The sequence below is a fragment of the Podarcis bocagei genome (assembly GCF_964188305.1).
Source record: "Podarcis bocagei genome assembly, chromosome: 4".
Taxonomy (NCBI): Eukaryota; Metazoa; Chordata; class Lepidosauria; order Squamata; family Lacertidae; genus Podarcis; species Podarcis bocagei.
Window position 1 is genome coordinate 59868242 of NC_138128.1, and position 18416 is coordinate 59886657.

Below are 18416 nucleotides of genomic sequence, written 5' to 3' on the forward strand. Positions count from 1 at the left end.
GGTAGTTTCGTAATCTGGTGAACCGGGTTCGTGTCCCCACTCCTCCACATGCAGCTGCTGGGTGACCTTGGGCTAATCATACTTCTCTGAAGTCTCTCAGCCCCACTCACCTCACAGAGTGTTTGTTGTGGGGGAGGAAGGGAAAGGAGAATGTTAGCCGCTTTGAGACTCCTTAAGGGGAGTGAAAGGCGGGATATCAAATCCAAACTCTTCTTCTTCTTCTGTCCAGCTGAGATTCCCAGCAACTGGTATTCAGAGGCATATTGCCTCCAACAGTGGAAGGAGAACATAGTAATTGTGGCTATGACCCCAAGGTATACTTCACAACCAGTTGTGTAATTGCTCTGTGAACAAAATTAGCTTCTCCCCTCAGGACAGCTTTTGTTTATGGAATTAAGCCCTTCTGTATGCAGTAAACTCTCTTTTTATGCATAGCAACTCCTTCAATGAATGGAATGAAGACTTAGGATCCTTCAAGACATATTGTAAAATGGCAACTCTAGCTTATAACTAGTTATTGAGAGATGAATGCTTTGGAGGAGTATTACTTATCCATTTTAAGTAATCTTTTAAAAGTTTGATCTTGAGAGAGTCCACCTGAAGTGGACAGAATAGAAGAAGTTTTGAAACTGAGGTATATCAAATTACAGTTGGTGTTGGTATGTTGCCATATTTGTTAGAATCCTGAAAACTGCAGCTTTCACTTTGGGAACACAGGGGAAAGAAGAGCTTGAGGTTGAAAGGTTAGCAGTGGACATCTATGGCTTGGTCAGTGAAGAAGTATTCAGTTCCATGGCCACAGTAGTGATTTGCGTGTAAGAAGAACACTGAGCACTGATTCATGCCACTTCTGCATGCAGCCAGAGATGGTTTAATGAATCTTTGTCTCTTCACACAGCAGGTGCTTGAACTGCTTCTTCATTTGCTTGATAGGTATCTTTATGCACTGATGGAATAGCTGAATGAATGATTGAGTGATGGAATAACCACTGTGCTGTTGAGCCAGGTTGCAAAATGGAAGTGATAATTTCCTATCCAACAGGGCTGCAGTTACGATTATGATGAGCAGAGTGCTAAAGAAATTTATCAAATGCCTAATAGATATAGTAGTTTCTCTCATTCTGAGAACATATAAAACCTCACAAAGACTACGTTATATTTTTATGAAGAATAAGGTGCGGCAGATAAATTATGGAAAAAGTTTCTTGCTAGAGACATTTATAATTAATAACCATGACAGGAAGGAAACTGCTGTTGCTTGAGTAATTAATAAATGTATTTAAAACCACATTTTTATTACTCACTTTGGAAGATAAAATTTATCTTTAGTAATAGCACAATGAGAAAGTTATATTTTTTTCTCTTTTTCCATGTGATATTTTGTTTCTGTGAAAGCATATACACTTTATGCATATGTTTTAATGTTTTGCTTTATGTTTTTGTAAACCCCTTAGAGGTATTCTTCCAATCAAGTGGTGTGTGTCTTTCTCTCTCAAATTCCTTCCTTGCATAAAAATAGATTTTAGGTCCTTAGGTTTTGTATATGAGAAAGTTTGAGATGTTCTTCCATGGCAAGAGGCTTTCAAATATTGTAAGTGCTACTAAGCGAGTAATGCTCAATGGCCTTCATGCGGGTTTTAATGTGGTTCTTAAATCTGACTTTGTAGAGGGACTTTGTTTTTCAGATTTATGTTGGGCAGTACTCTTATTCACGTACAAGAACTTCTGCAGAAGCTTTTGTCTCAGTGTGGGAAGGGTTGGGTGGGCAGCTGGGTGAGAGGGGGAATTGCTCAAAATCATGAGGAGGTATTTTGTACACTTCCAGTTGAAAGCAATTTCCCTCTCCCACAACAGCCCCTGTGCCTCACCCCTTACTGCTCTTTGGGGTGATAAGTAAGGTGACTCCCCCGATATCTACTTTTACTAAATCAGATTTTCAGCAACAGTTTATTTGACATGAAAGGTAAGTCATCTTTAGATTTTCATCAATTTGTAACTGTAGCAAAGGGCACCTTGAAACTACTTCCTTTAGGGAGTTCTCCTGCCATGTCTCATCAGTAGAGAAATGAAGATTCAGTGCCTACTTTCTCTCTTCAGTGCTGAATTACAGATGAACAAGGATTTACCAAAGTTACAAAGTCAAGCAAAAGAAGAGGGGGCGGTGTTCTTCCCTTTGCATTTACTGTAGGGGGGGACATACAGTTCTTTATTAAAATTCATTTCCAAGCTTTGCAGTTGCAATATATTCTTCAGGAGCAATGTTTTTTCAGTGTCAAATTCCTATGTAGTTTGATCCACATAGGCTAAATAAATTTAGTAATAATTCAGGACTTTTTGCAATACACTCTTAAATTCAAAGAAGAATACAGTGGTATCTCGAGTTACATGCGCTTCAGGTTACACACTCTGCTAACCCAGAAATAGTGCTTCAGGTTAAGAACTTTGCTTCAGGATAAGAACAGAAATCGGGCTCCGGCGGCGCGGCGGCAGTAGGAGGCCCAATTAGCTAAAGTGGTGCTGCAGGTTAAGAACAGTTTCAGGTTAAGAACGGACCTCCGGAACGAATTAAGTACTTAACCAGAGGTACCACTGTACAGGACACAGATCTCAGGATGTTCATTGGGCCTCAGATTGCAATTTTGATGTGCAACATATCTCTGGATCTGTGTATTTATCACACATCTACCCCATACTTCCACCAAGGAGTGAAAGACAGCATACACGGGTTCCATTTATGACAGAACAACTTCATATGGGAGGGTTAGGATGAAATATAGTGATGCCCCCCCCCAGGTCATCTTGTTTCCCTGCATCCTAACTCATGATTTTCGCCTCTGCCTCACACTATACAAGTAGACAGATTGTCATAGTTTTAATATATGGTCACTTGAGTACATAATTTCTTAGCTCGTAAGAAAGACATCTGCATTTTTACTACCAAACATTTTGCCAGCATAATGCATCTATGCATCTTATTGCATGCTGTTACTTAATGTGATATTTTTTCCCTCTACCTCAATATAATTTTTAGTTTCTGAAGTCAAAATGCTGTAAACAGATGAAAAGTCAAAACGATGAAATTTCCAGGCAAGAAAATAAGATTAGACAAAGTTGCATTTTTAAAGAAGGTACATGGTTTTAAGTACACATTCATTTGTACTTGTGGTACAAATTGTTATTATATTATAATAATCATAAATATTATGCGTACTGTGCAAAGTGTTGTACTTAGATTCAGAAAACCTGTTTCAAATCCTTGCTCAGGCAAGAGGTTTACTGGATGACCCTGGGTGAGTCTCTTAGCCTACCTCAAAGGGTGGTTGTGAGGATAAAATGAGGGAAGGTACACCATGTTTGCCTCCCTGAGCTCCTTAGAACAAAGGGCAAGAGAAAAATGCAACGTATGATTTTTAAAACTGTGTGATTTGTTAAGGTACCTCCATTATCCGAGCGAAGGGAAAGCTCAACAAACATAGTTGTCAGGGGTTTAGGAGCAGAGGCAAGGGCAAGGGAGGAAACAGAGAGCGAAGGGGAGGAGGCAGAAGAAAAGATGAGTGATGACGACGACCCGAGATCTCCGAGTCTTTCCAGTGAATCAGAGGATTCACAGAAAGGAGCACCAGTGGCCAGGGCAAGGGGGGAGTTTAGGGGGGCACCCCAGGAAGATAGAGCCAGAGGGGACTCAGAGGAGAGCAGTTGGAAATCGGGACCAGCGTCACCGCTAGGGAGCAGGGAGGAGGAAGGGAGCCAGGGGGCAAGCGCTGGCAGCTCACCACAGGAGGGAGGGCATGAGTCAGGAGTGGCCACACCTCCATCGGGGAGCGAAGAAACGGTTAAGCGGAAAGTGGAAGGTTGGGCGCGCGCGCCAAGTTCAAATGCAGAGGAAGGCGGCGCAGTAAGCAGCCCGGAAAGGGAGCCAGGTCCTAAAGCCCGGCGCAAGGAGGCAGGAGGGTCCGGGTCAGCGTCAGAAGAATCCCGGAAGGAAGAAACCCCGGGGGGCAGAGGGACCCAGAGGAGAACAGTCAGGCGGAAAAGGTGGAGCAGGGCTAGGATATTAAGTTGGTGCACAAGGGGCGGAGAATCAGACGGAGCTTCGCCGATCTAGCTACTAGACGTAGAGTTGCACGCAGCAGCTTGAAAATGGAAACTGTAATTCAATAAAGACTTTTACTTAATGATCGCTGGCTAGCGTGATCCTCTGTGAGCTAGGATCTTCGAGCAGCTCTGACAATAGTGATCTATCTTTCTTGACCACTGTGGTCAGCAACATCCTGCAGCTGAACATACATAAAATGTAATTATGCTCATCATCCTATGTTGACTCAGGACTGAGTAATATGTTACTACTAGTACTATTGAGAGTGAATCCCACCCAGATCCTAGTCACTCATGGAATGATTCCCTAGCAACTAAGTGGAGTTAAGGGTCCTGTGAGGAAGTTAATTGCCTGCCACTAGAAGCTCAATATCAAGAGTGATTGACAGGCTCTGAGGGAGACTGCCAGCAGTACTCTGATTCACAGCTTGGTTTTTTGTTTGTTTGTTTTTTGTTTTCCAAAAGCTTTAATGCATGGATTGCTATGGTATATCAGTCACGTTACAAGGTGCATAGGTCAACAGGTGCATGGATAAGCAGAAGCTAAGATGTTGTTCTGGCACTTTACATGCCCCCCAAAGCCCTCCTTTTGTGCATTTGGTGTCCTGAGCCATGGGACTGAGCAAGCAAGCAAGCCCTCCTTCGGAGAGGCTTGGTTTGCTGAGTTAGTTCTCACCGGTACATCCATTGTGACAGAAAGCCAGCTCTGTCACATTAACTGCATTAATGGGCCAGCTTGCCATCTGATCTATCTGCAGGCATCGCCTTAACCTGAGGAGGCTTTGGGGGGAGGGCAGTCCTGGTGCAGTGTCAGGTACAAGGTCTTCTATGGCACAGAGGTGGACTTCTGCCCTGACAGTCCCCTTGCCCCATCTCTAGGGTCTGAGTCAATATTCACAACGGTCCCTCCTCATGGTCCAATTTCTCCAGTTCTCTGTTCTTCCCTTCCTCACCTACCTCTGCCCAGTCTTGACATCTCCACAAGGCTCATGCTAGCCAAAAGTGTCTGGGAAGGCACTGCAGACTTCGAAGAAGCATTAGTCCTGGGGCGCACTGTGGGGAGTCTAGAGTCTGCCTGCCTCCTCCCTCTCAGCTGCCCTATGGCTGGAGGGGTGGAAGCAGCAGGTTAACTGTTTGGGCAACACGGAGCCTGCACGCGCCCAAGCCACCGCGTCTCTCCCAGGAGAGACGTGTGGCTCGGGTGCACTGCAGGCCCCATGGTGAGTGCCGCCTGGCATTTTGTCACCCGCCTCAGTGGTGACACCCGGGGCGGTCTGCACCCACCACACTCTCTCCCTCCGTCCCTGCCTGCACTCCCACCATTTATTTGCTATGACATTGGCTAGAGTGCTTAAGCCAAGTTTTCCAAGCTACAAGAGGCAGTCCCTTCCATAGAATTGCTCTGCCTTTTGTCTGAGAAAGACAACTTCCCAGTTGATTAATGATGTCCTAATCCTGACTGAGAGTCACCTGTCGAATAATGGTGAAGATGGAACATAGCAATAATGTACAAATTAAGGTCTGTTGTGAAGGTGCAGCCGGCAATAATGGAGCTGTGCTCAAGTTTGTGGATAAGTGGGGGGAATCATGTTATTGTGGAAAAGAAATAGCACAGGCAAAATTATGCTTACAAAGCTTTAAAGCAAAAAGAAAAAGGATTTATATTACAAGTTACAAGAATAAGCAGCATGCTTTGGGAATATAAAAAAATTAAGTATAGAGATGAAATTATTGCATATATATATGCAATAATTTCATCTCTATACTTATATATATCTCAAGAAAAAATATAATCTAAACTAATCTGTAATTGCTCAAGCATGACCATATTCATCCTTTTAAAGATCAAGCTTTTAAATGTTAAGCTTTGCAGAGAAAGAAAAGTTCAGTAGGCAAGCATTTTCACTATTGGCTCTATCACTTTGGATTATGTTTGCTATCTTTTTCTTTTATTTGAAAGCAGGGTTCCCAGAAGTAAAGGGATTTGGGGAGCTTACAATGAAAAATGTCACCGGGGGGTAGCTGCCCTGCTTCCTGTGGTAAAGCAGAAGAATGCTCTCAAATTTTACGGTGAGAAAAATGAAAGAATGAATCCCTTAGGACTCCACCCTATACACCCCCCACACACTTTGTGCTGAGCTGTTAAGAAAAGGAAGCCACTTATCTAGCAAAAAGTTTTTGCATTGCTGTTAGATCTTCTACCTCCGAAAAATGAATTACAGAATAGACATGGCATGCTACTTTATCTCTGAAATAGAACAATTCCATCTGACGCTTTCTTGAGTTTATACACTGCAAAACATCAATGATGACTACTGGTCATTAGAAGTTGCACATCAGACTGGATGTTTCCTGAATATGTAACAGACAGCTACAATCTTGATTTTCCTAAATAAGGCAGATATGATTCTTGTTAAGAAGGCACCATGTGAGGATGTGAGGCTTATCTCATCTGCCCACCCTGATCAGAATGGATACTGCACACACACACACACACACACACACACACACACACACACGGGCACAGGATTCTTAAAAACAAAGTCCCGTTGACCCTCTTTTTCTTAGTAGAAATGAGCTACCCTAGGCCTATAATTATTTAGGGGAAGAATAGGGAACTGATGGCACTCCATGGACTACAACACCCATCATGCCTGGCTGGGGCTGATGGGGGTTGGAGCCCAACATCTGGAGAACCACAGGTTCCTCATCCCCAATTTAAGGAAGAAGTAGCAACACAGCTGCTATACTATGTTAGAGTTTGTCCCTAAGACAGAGAAAACATTTCCATGAGATCTATGTTGCAAAGGCATTGTGGTACAGTTTGCAGAAATAAAGCTTACTTCTCCTTAAAGATATCCTGTGTGGTGCAATGATTTGCCCCTTTTGTGTAGTATGACTGGGGAGATTGGAGTGAATTGAACTGATACAACAGCAAAGGCTTTTGGAGAATTATATATTGATACACGAGCATGGCATTTAGCTTCGCCACAAATTACATCCGTGCAGGAATCAGTATGAAAGACTATCTCCGTGCTGGAGCACCAAACATTAACAAAGGAAGACTGCATATTCTAGCAGAAACTGTGATAATTTGGTTAAAGTGCCACAGGTGAACTTACCACTGAGAGGATGAGGAATTGTATACTGTTTCTTCTTACTCGTAATGGAAGACGTGGAAAGTTTGCGAGAAAGAGCAGCCCCTTGTTTCTTTCTTGAAGCATCACCCTGCTGGGTTTTCCTCAGCTGTACCATGTGTTTGAGTTTCTTTAGGCGTTCTTGTGAGCGGGAAATAAAGTGAGGCTTGTGAACTTCTAGCGCCTCCTAAAAGAAAGAAATACATTTCATTCGGAGTGAGAAACAAAGAGGGCATTATCAATTAGTTCCTCTGAACTAAGTTAATGAAAGTCCTATTTCTCAAGTGTTTAGGCTTGCATCCAACAACCATGGAAATGATCACATAATACGGACATGATAAGATGTCTCTCAACAGTGTGGGACCTCATGCCTCAACAGAGGAACTGGCAGTCATGTGCCCTTTTGTTTACAAGCTCGCCTTTCTGCAGCACAGGAAAATCCCAGCTATCCACAAATGGATCAAGGATTTGCCTTCAGGTGGCTTCATGAGTTGACAATATACCATCAAGTTTAGAACAGAAATGGGGAACCTGCAGCTCTCTAGATGTTGATCAACTCATTCCAAGCCCCACCGACCCCAGCCAGCATAGCTCAGGGATGATATGAGTTGGAGACAGGGTAGGATAGGACTTGCGAGCCCATCAACAGCTAAAGGGCCAAAGGTTCCCTGCCTCTGCTTTAGTAGATGGACATCTACCATGCTATATGGAAAGTATATACTGTTTTTTATGCCTAATCAAGAAAAGCCAACTTGCCCTATCCTTCGTAGCTTAGACAGTATAATTGGCCTTGAAACTGATTGCCTGCAGCCTTTGCCCTCTTCATCCCTTTCCTGCACTCTTTCTAGCATACTTATTGTGCTGGTATGAGTGTTATGTGGTTCTATGTCATATCAGTAAAAATTGAAGAACATTATAAAAGTATTAACACAACAACTTGGGACATGGTTGAAAAACTGCTACATTAAGCAGGAGTGGCTATACTTGCAACCACACGTCTAATTTTTGCAGTTACCAGCGCCTGTGTACTTTAGAATTCCTTTTTGTCCTAAGTGTCTAAATAGGAAAACCAAAGGACACAATTAATGGCTTCCTTGGACAACCAAGATATATGGATTCAGGATAAGTGCATCTGCTGTGCCTCAATGGGTAAAAAAGCAGCAGAATCCATTTATCACTATGTGCGTGGAAAGAAAGAAAGAATAAAAAAGTGCAGTATACTCTTGGCCACTTCATTTAATTGTTTATTAAATATTTTTCTGCTGCCTAGGCTGTTTACTCCTAACTATTAACACACTTCTGTTGTTGTTTAATGTGCTGTCCTTGTTTGCATCAGACTCAGACCAGGGTAAGAGAAAAGTCCCTTTCATGGTGGGTCATGCATAGCTTTTTAACATGCTCAGTGTTTAAAAGGGGGACCAGAATGGTGTTATCAGTAGGAGATTTGAGTTGCCTGAAACCAACATTTAACCCTTATGTTCAGATTTAGGTTCATTACATTCTGCCAGTCTAGCCCTTAAAAACACAGTATCCCTTTTTTAAGTTTACTGTCCTGGCTCCCAGTTGCTGAAGTACGAGAACTCAAAGAAGGATTCTTTCCAAAGGCTTTACTGTTTAGATTGGTGCAATACATATGCACATCACTGGTCTGAGAGAGAGCAGGGCACATAGCTGATCCAACGCTTGGGTACATAATGGCAGGTGATCTAGCACACCCCTTGCTTTCCTATATAAAGGAATGTGGCAGGCTCAACGTAGGGCAGCAAATGGTTCTGCTCCTTAGCAAGCAACCTAGCACTCTGCCTTGAAGGTGGGTTCTGCTCCCATCTGTTCAGATCTCCCTTGGTGCCTTCAGGACTTAGGTTTCATGGCTCTGGGGTAAGCTGTGAGAGAGGTATTGTGGAGGTGCTCAGACAGCTGTGGAGAGGAAAGCAGGGTTGAAGAGGAAAGCAGGGTGAACTGCCCTCACCCTGGGGGACCCATAGTCTTTTGGGGCACAAGAATCTTCATTTTAATGCAGCAGACTAATACAGCTACACCTCTGGCCATTGGATCAGTAAATATGAGGGGAAGGAATTGATGGAAAGGTGAGCAAAAATGTTTGTGTATAGCAGGGGCTTCTAGACAGAGGGGAATTTCTGAAGTTGCTCATTTTCAACAGATCAGGCAATCGAAATCATTATTCAACAATGAACAGCAGCTTCAAGTGACCTCATTGTTCCATTGATCAAGTAAGAAAAAGAAAAAAGAAAATGTGACTTTCAGCCTCCATTGAGTTCCCAGGAAAATAACCATCACAGGACTGAGAGTTAACAGAGAAAACATTCTGATATTTTACCCTGAGAGTCAGTGGGTTTTCAGGAATGTTCTCAGGCTCAGAGCAGACCTCTGGCTGCTGGAAGGCTTCATGTTTCTCATGAGTAACATCTGGCTCATGAGCTGTGGAGGTTGTTACCCTGTCGATTGTCTTGTTCATCTCACTTTTCTGATGCTCCTTCAGCTTGATAGCCAAACCACAGAATTTGTAATCACCTTAAGAAAGAGATAGATGTTTATTAAGGGGGAGCAGTTAATTTCAATTTGGGTCTTTCTTTGCTTCTGGAGGGTGGTTTCTGAAAGTTATATATTCTTCAGCATTTTAGTGAGAATTTATCCGGATAAACACATTTTTGTATGCAGTTTTGGATAATGTACATGTTTTTGCAAATAATTCCCCCTAATATGATGCATTTTTGTAAACAATGGTTGGAGAACTGCATTGCAAAATTTGGATAAATGTGAATTTTGAAAGATAGCTGTGTTTTGCTTCACCTATTGGTCTGGAAAATGTTTTGATAGATTTGGAGTTAAATGCATACTGAATCAAATTTCTCCTTCCCTAATGGTGGCCACTAACACATTGCCAAAAAGAAGAAGATACATCACAGAAAAAGAAAGAAAGAAAATAAAAAAGAGAACATAGATTTGTTTTTAAAAATGCATTTGCAAATACATATGCAAATTTGGAAATAATTACTAACTTTATGGTTCGGTGTAATGATGATGATAATTCTTATTATTTATACTCCATCTATCTTACTGGGCTGCCCCAGTCACTCTGGGTGTCTTGCAACATAATAAAAACACTGCATAATTTCAAACATTAAAAGCTGCATGTAGACATGTAGCAAAATGAGGTGCCAGAATCCTGAGAAGCAGCAATACTAGAATTGTGTCTTCGCACTGAAGGTGGTTGATGCTATGTTTTGCTGCTCACCAATATTTAAAGCAAAACCCCTGCAAGCTGAAAAACCAACCAACCTTGGCGCATTGAGGAAAAAAGCTTCTGTTCTAATGCACTTCTTGCTATGTAACTTTTCTACTTGCAAGGAAAAGTTTTCTCACCACCTCTGCCATCTGAATGCAAACTGCTTTCCATTTACAACCTTGGTCCCACCTCACTCCACTGCATGATCGTGGGAGCCTGAGACTGCTGCCTAATACATTGCTTTTCAGAGCAAGCGGAGGGAAATATATGTTGCTCTAATTGATAATTATAATTTCTATAATTTACAGTATATGATGCTCCTGGAGTATTCAAAGCACTTCACACAGATTATCCCAGAAATCTTTACAACCATTCTGTAAAGTACAATAGCATCATACCAGAATTATTATTTTTAGTACCACCATACTGCAGATGGTGCAGGGAGAGGGGCAAAGGGGAACAACTGGAGAACAGTGGCTAGCCTAAGGCTACTTAGTGAGTTCATGGATGGGGGAGAACTAAAGTCAGAAAGCTTAGCTCACAGGTCACAGCCTTCGCTACATGACTCTCAATAGCTCATACACTTTGAACAAACTAAGATTTACTGCACTGATGATGGACTACAACAAAATATGTATATTGTATTGTTCCTCAAGTAATTTGAGTTCTTTTCCCTTTGGTCTTGCAGCTGTTGGGTTTTTTTTTCATTGTTCCTGTATTGATCAGTATATTCAAGTCCTTATTTTACTGCAATTACTTTAAGATGAGAAACTAATAAACAAACTATTAAAATATTATTTCAGTTCATTAAAAATGTAATCAATATAGAAGGTTATTAAAAATGTTTTCCTCCTTTATAATTAAGCTTGATTGATTGCTCTTTGACAATCAATATTTCTTGCATAATTTATAATCCCAAAAAGGAGTTTGTGCCCAAAATGCGAATAGGTGTTTTCAGCATTTTACAAGCTAAAAATACTGAATTAATCCAAAATGGCAAGAACACTGAGACATGCCCCTCTTACAAAAGTGACAATAAGCTTGTGTTTCCTGTCAAATGGTATGATTCGAGATATTAAATATCTGGGAAGAAAGCCTATTTCAGATTGTTTCAAATGATCAATTGCAGTAAAGAGAAAATACTTTTTCCTTGCGTCATGGCAGAAGCTTGATACTCTTTTTTTCCCAAACAATCAAATCAAAATATAAAGTTGTTTTCTGCACCTGTTTTACCAAGTTGCAAATCCTCTCCCATATTGATTGTTTGCCTTACTTGCACATACTTTTGCTGAGCCAAGATTCTGAAAATATTTTTCCCTGAAGAGGGGTTTGCAAGGTAAATTGAAAAACTGAACATTAGTTTCAGATATTTTTCCAGACCAAAAGCTCCATGGAGGCTGTAGTTGCAGTTGGTGAGCACAGTGCCCATGTACCAATTATCGTGCATATATTTCCATTGTACACAAAGATCTGTTCCGAATGATGCCGAATGGAAGGAAAATACATAATGTGACCTGGAGCTGCTGGGCAGCAAGGTCCTCTTGATTCAGGAATCCTGGGGTGTCAGAGAGGTGAGATGGGCATAATTTATATATATATGGATGAGAAGAGAAAAATACATGAAGTTGGTGTTATAAGGATAATGGAATTAGAATAATCCCTAATTTATCTTTCTCAACTGTCTAAAATAAAATAGTTTGTCCACTGGGCAATTTTTCATTGGATACAAAAGGAGGGTAAAATATATGCATAAAGCAGAAGGGAGTGGGAAATGCGGTCAGCAACCCCGAGAGTATCCCTCTATCAGCCTATAATACAAGCCGAGTTGTATCTCAACACTTCCAACAACAAGCATTTACAGGGATGGAGAACCTGTAGTCCTCCAGATGTTATTGGACTGCGGCTTTCATCATCCCTGAATAATGGCCACACTGGCTGTGCTAAAGTATGCGTGTTTGGGGATTCAATACAGAAACATGGGACATCAAAATACAATATGTGTGTTCTAACTACGTTGTCTTATTTCTTTTTATTTGGTCTCAATAGGCCATGGCCAATGTTGAGAATGTATACAAATGCATTAAGTGAAGCCTGTTGCTCTCCAAACTACAGTGGTACCTCAGGTTACATACGCTTCAGGTTACATACGCTTCAGGTTACAGATTCTGCTAACCCAGAAATATTACCCCTGGTTAAGTACTTTACTTCAGGATGACAACAGAAATTGTGCTCCGGCAGCGCGGCAGCAGCAGGAGGCCCCTTACCTAAAGTGGTGCTTCAGGTTAAGAACAGGTTCAGGTTAAGTATGGACCTCCGGAACGAAAAAAGTACTTAACCTGAGGTACCACTGTATTTTCCTACCTTCAAAACAAAAAACCAACAACAGACAAATGCAAACAAGTTGCCCATTAACAGCTCTGCACCTTTTACTCTGATCATATTTTAACACACCACAAAAGCTAGATTCCTAATACCCAATGAAAGATTTGCAGCTTACCTTTTGGGAACGGATCTTTTCTGTAGATATCATTTTCGCCCAGTGCCCTTTTTGATAAAGCCTTTACATGATACCCGTGATCAGAAAAAGATGTTTTTGGTTTCAGAAAGCTTTGGGTCTGACTCTCTTTGGACTCTGAAGTGCCTTTGGGTTGATTTTTATCTTTCAAAGAAATGCCACCTTCCACCATGAGTTCTTTCTTGGACGATTGCTCCAGAAAGGAAGCAAGTGCTGTTTCATAGTGTCTGTCTCTTATGCACTGTTTTCTGTTACTTCCTGAGGATGCTTGTGTGCCTATTAAAAAGTAAGAGAGGGAGAGGAGAAATAAAAGTAAAGCAATGCCTGAAACATAACTTCACTGCCATGGTTCCTTCTGCAAAGGTCCTTCCAACATTGTTTGCAGCACTGCATGAATTATTATTATTATTATTATTATTATTATTATTATTATTATTATTTCATAAATGTATCCCCACACCCTTGAAGCAGTGATGCTGTGCCACTGCCACCAGAAAACAGTGTGATATCATTAGCCTCTTCACTTCCTTGTTGTCTAAACTGCTTTTAATCATGTTATCCTCTTTCCTAACAAGACTACCTGTGATTACAAATTAATAGCTTCCTAACCAGCCCATATACCAACATTTCATTTCCACAGCACAAGATTGTATACTATGCAACTCTAAGAAACCCACTGGGGAAAATAATTGCCAAGAACATAGAGCACGCTTCATAAAAGACGCACTGTTGGTATAAAGTCAAATTGATTCCGCAAACGTATTTCAGTAGTCCATTGAAGGCTTGATCCAGGTATTCCATTGCAGTGTGGTTACACTGGCATCTTCCAGACATACATTTAACACAGAGAAAACATGATCTGCAAAGTTGCCCTATAGGGCTTCTTGGCAAGGGAAGAAAGGTAGGTTAGGTGAACAAATATCATGTCAATGAATGAACGGTGATCCACAAAGACTGTTAAGCACTACTGGGGCTACTGTGAAAGAAAGATTGCAAGACCCCAGTCTAACCCAAAGTCCTCCACCCCCACAGTCCACACAGGATCATTCAGTTGAGAGCGATTTTGAGTCCAAGACAAGACAAAGTCTTGTGTACTTGCCACACCCATCTCCTCCAGAAGATTTTCCATGCTGACCGGGAGCACAAACCACAGACCATGGTATCAGTGCCAATCCTAGTTGCCCCTCTCTGCGGGGCCTTTTTAGTGTGCAGCTCATGCAACACTAGCAACAGGCTTATAGGTAAGTTTAGAGATGCTTCAAAAATTAACTGTTCAAATGCCATCATTGTTCATGAATTACCACGCAAAATTCTATGGCTTATGTTTCCCACTTTCTGTAACCAACTGCAAGGTTCCTAGGTATTTCTATTCTAGGCTACTACAAATATACATCCCCCCTCTCCCAAACCTGTCTTGCTAGTTTGTGCACACATGATTATTTGTGTGTGTGAGAGAGTGCACACACGCACACACAAAAGTGGTTGACTCCCTATATCCTTTTCCTAAGCTCAGCTTGTAAATGTGTATCCGTGTGGAGGGAATGACCATACTATTTGAGATGAGCTGCATTGTTGGGCTAATAAACATGACAGCCTCTCAACAAGGCATCTGCCTTACAACAAAAGCAGCAAGAAAGGGGAAGTTTGCAAGGTTCGTTTATGGAATTAGATAGGATCTGGTCTGAGATGGGCATGGGCATGCATATTTTCAAGATTCACAAACTACCAGTGAAAACTTGATGGGGAATTGAAAATGACATTCAGTTTGTATGATACCTGTTTGAATCTATTTTCTTGAAGTTGGCTGAAATGAACTACATGGAAAAGACTGCAGTCACCCTTATATGTGGCATCTGATGGTGTTGTTGTCTAATAACAGGGAGCATTCCTCAACACCAGGCAAACTTTACAAGGTGGCCACACCACACTCTCAATTCACAGAAGAAGATAGCTGCACATTTTGTCCCATAACTAACTTTCTAGGAGGGCTAATGAGCTTTAAAATGAAAGCTCAGGGTCTTGAGAACCTGACAAGGGTTACCAATGAAAGCATTCATGGGCATCATGGCACCCATTGGCGCCAGGAGGGTGACCTCTGTTGTATGATAATTTGCTGAGGATCTAACATGTTAGTTCATACATTTCTGTGTTATTATCTCTGTAACAGAGATCTCAAAGTTTCCCTGTAACATACATTGTTATCTCTTGATAACTGAAAACTACATTAGCTTTCCTATTTCTCTCCTTCTCCCCCACTCCCGTTTCTGAAACATATCTAATTTATTATCTCTTTCATTAGAATTATCCCAGTGGGAGCCACAAGGAGTCACTTACTGGTTCAATGAACGTCCTGGTAATGGAATTAGAACGTTGCCCCTTAATTACAGCAGCTAAGCTGAAATAAAACTTTTAAAAAACCTCTCTATGTTGAAGCTCATTCTGCTTGGCAATAGGAGTCCTCTCCAGCTGTGATTTCTATTAAATTCTGGTGGTTTCGCTGCAAACTCTTTTCTGCAATGAGGACTGGTTCAAGTTATCTGGAGCCACTCAGCTGGAGCCCAGATTCCATGTAATCGTTCACTTTCCTGTCTCCTATGTAAGTCTAATATTAAGATTGCACAATCCACGTCTTATTCACAGATCAGTAAAAGGTAACGGGGTTTGGGCACAGAAGCATAGAGTTTCACTGGGAAAAGACAGGCAGAAGAATACATGTGCAAGATAGAAAATAGGGACCAAATACAAAACCATAGGGACAGTGTTGTAACTTACGGTAGTCAACAAAACAGTGCTAAATGGCAAAGTACACACACACATCCCGCAAATGAAAATGGAGGAGGGGATCTTCAAAAGTCGGAACTGTGGGATAATGACAGTCTGACATACCTGAACTTGTCAATTAACCAATTACACACTGCATCCCTAATATTAGACACTTCCAAAATATCACCCACTAGTTATAAACACAATAGCAAGACTGTACTGCAGCACATGTATAGGTTGGATCTCCTATTTTAGTGAAGAAATATCTACATTTGAGTTGTTAGCCAGATAATCGTGTATTTGTATCTCACCCAGTCTGGCAAGTTGTTGAAACTGTTCCCCAAGGAATAGATCTCACAAGGGGAGAGAGTAAGGAACATGTGTATTCACTGAGTTATAAAGCAATGTCAGTTCCCTATCTAGGGGTTGATTACGCAGAGACAGACTGTGCTGTAGTTACTAGCTATAGCAATTTAAAGTGTTAGTTGCAAACACAAGCGAAAATCAAACCCCACAGTCTGTGCCATTTATCTGGCAATGATGTGAAAACATTGAGTAATTTTTGGAGCTACATTTGATAAATATTTTCTTTTACCAATTAAATCTTTCAAAAATGGACCCAAATCTGGCTCTTCCTTTCATATAAAGAGCCAAAATAAAACACAAACAGCTGTCAATTATTTACTGTTGAGTATGTTGCAAATAATTTACAGGAAACTCACAGCCACACACAAAACAGAGAAAGGGGTGCTTAAAAAGCTGAGATCACACTGCTCACTTTTCATATTCTGGGAACATTTTCATTGTATTGTTTAGGGAATAAGGCATGAATCTCTCATTAAGAATATCTAGAGTGGTATTTCTAGCTCTCCAAGCAACAAACTGGAAATATATGCAACCCACAGAGAACAGCTCAAATTGCAATTGGATGGAGATAGGGTTTTGCTATTATCCCAGTTGAAGGAATACTTTAAAGCTAATGAAAAAAGACATGAAAGTCTAATGCAGAGGGAAACCTGTGAGAACAAAATAGCGGAGACAAAAAGAAACGCTTCCATTAGCAAAATGTGTGTCTGTATGTGTATATATTAACATCTGCACAATTTACACAATTTGTTGATGCAGTAAGATACAAAGGGGAAAAAACATAAAGGTCGCAACATGCTTTCCCCCCACTCAACTCTTCAAAGTTTCATATATCCCAAATGCTATTTTTTATTTGGGGTCCCCCCCCAAATAAACTAGCCATGCCTCGAACCAACTTTGCTGCCTTCCTTAAGATGGCTTTTTGATCATGCTGTAGAAAAGCAATCTCTTTTACAAAGCAAACATTGCCAGGCAGCTGGTCCTTATTCTGTGAATTTTTTTTGTAGGAAAGTACTTGTTAAAGGAAAATACTGTCGTGGGCAGTTATGGGTCGTCTTTTCTGTTTTTAAAAAGGCAGTGCAGAGTTACCCGCAGTCCTGGCTTCTCCAGCATGGTGCCCAGGGCGCAACAGTGCTTAGCACTTCTCCCTAGGTGCCTGCCCAAACCTTTCAACCCTCCTGTTTGTTTTTTTTAATCCTCAGGCAGCAGGGCACATTTTCCCTTTGGTCCCAGAGCTCTAGCACACATGGGAGCAGGGCGGTAGGTCAGTGGGAAAGCAACTGCCTTGCATAAAAAATGCCCACCCACCCCACAAATCTCGGGAATAGTAGTTAACACCCCACAGAGCTGCAACACCCAGGACCCTTAAACTATAGTTCTGCGGTTTCTTTGGGAGAAGTCATGTGATTTAAATGTGTTATGTGCATGCTGCTATCAGCCTTTGTTTCTAAGGCTATAACCAAGCCAAAATGCATGTAAATTGAATCATCATATAATCTTTCCCCTTTTACCCGCTGCTTCCTCTTTCTTCTATTTCCTCTGTGTCAAATTTTAGACTGTAAGCAACTTAGGGCAGGGGCCTTGTCCTCTGTGAAGTGCCACCACACACATTGATGGTGATATATAAATAATGACCACTCAAACAGAATATCTAAGGATGGTACCAGAAGCTGTATAAATGGCAAATTATTCAGGCAATGAAAGTGTTAAGAGCCTAATACCATGAACAGCTGTGTTAGCTTGTTTGCACACCTAATACTAATTTGTGCCAGGAGTGTGAGTCAGCAGATTAGTGTTGGACAGCTGGTAGGGAGGATGACAAAACCTCCTAATTATTCCTGATGGTTGCATATGTGTGTTCTGGAGAGCTGAGGTTTTATTGTTTTAGTCAGGTAAATTAAAGCCACACACATTGAGTCAAAGTTACAGGATATTAGACTAAGAGCCTACTAATGTGAACCATCTAAAAACACAGTAAATGCACCATGTGACATGCAAACCTACTTTTAAAGCAACTTAGCCCCATTTGTAAGAATGATACTGCCAATTTATGAGTCACTCAAGACAGATACACACCATCATTGCCTCCAGAGCTATAGTGATATCCTCTTGTGAACACAGTCCCCTGTGGTAAACTGGAACACACTGATAAACTTGAGCAAAGTGAAAATTCCTATGTCATAAAAACCATGATTCAGGGACTCTCCATGAGAAATGTTCTGCATTTACATGGGGCTTAAACTCTGAGCCTGCTGTGTTAAGGTATTTTTATTTTCAAACAATAAGAACTCAA

The 18416-nt window shown here is 41.3% G+C and overlaps 1 protein-coding gene across 3 annotated transcripts in view; it reads right to left on the minus strand.

Annotated features, from left to right (window-relative positions):
• LOC308586369 ((E2-independent) E3 ubiquitin-conjugating enzyme FATS) overlaps positions 1-18416 on the minus strand; it is a 150160-nt gene that overhangs the window by 17003 nt on the left and 114741 nt on the right. For all 3 annotated transcript variants that reach the window (XM_081192881.1, XM_081192882.1, XM_081192883.1), the window contains 3 exons: positions 12977-13270; positions 9571-9764; positions 7218-7419 (listed from right to left, as the gene is read on the minus strand). In XM_081192881.1, the coding sequence (XP_081049007.1) occupies positions 7218-7419; positions 9571-9764; positions 12977-13270 (690 nt within the window). The remainder of the gene's footprint in view (positions 1-7217; positions 7420-9570; positions 9765-12976; positions 13271-18416) is intronic.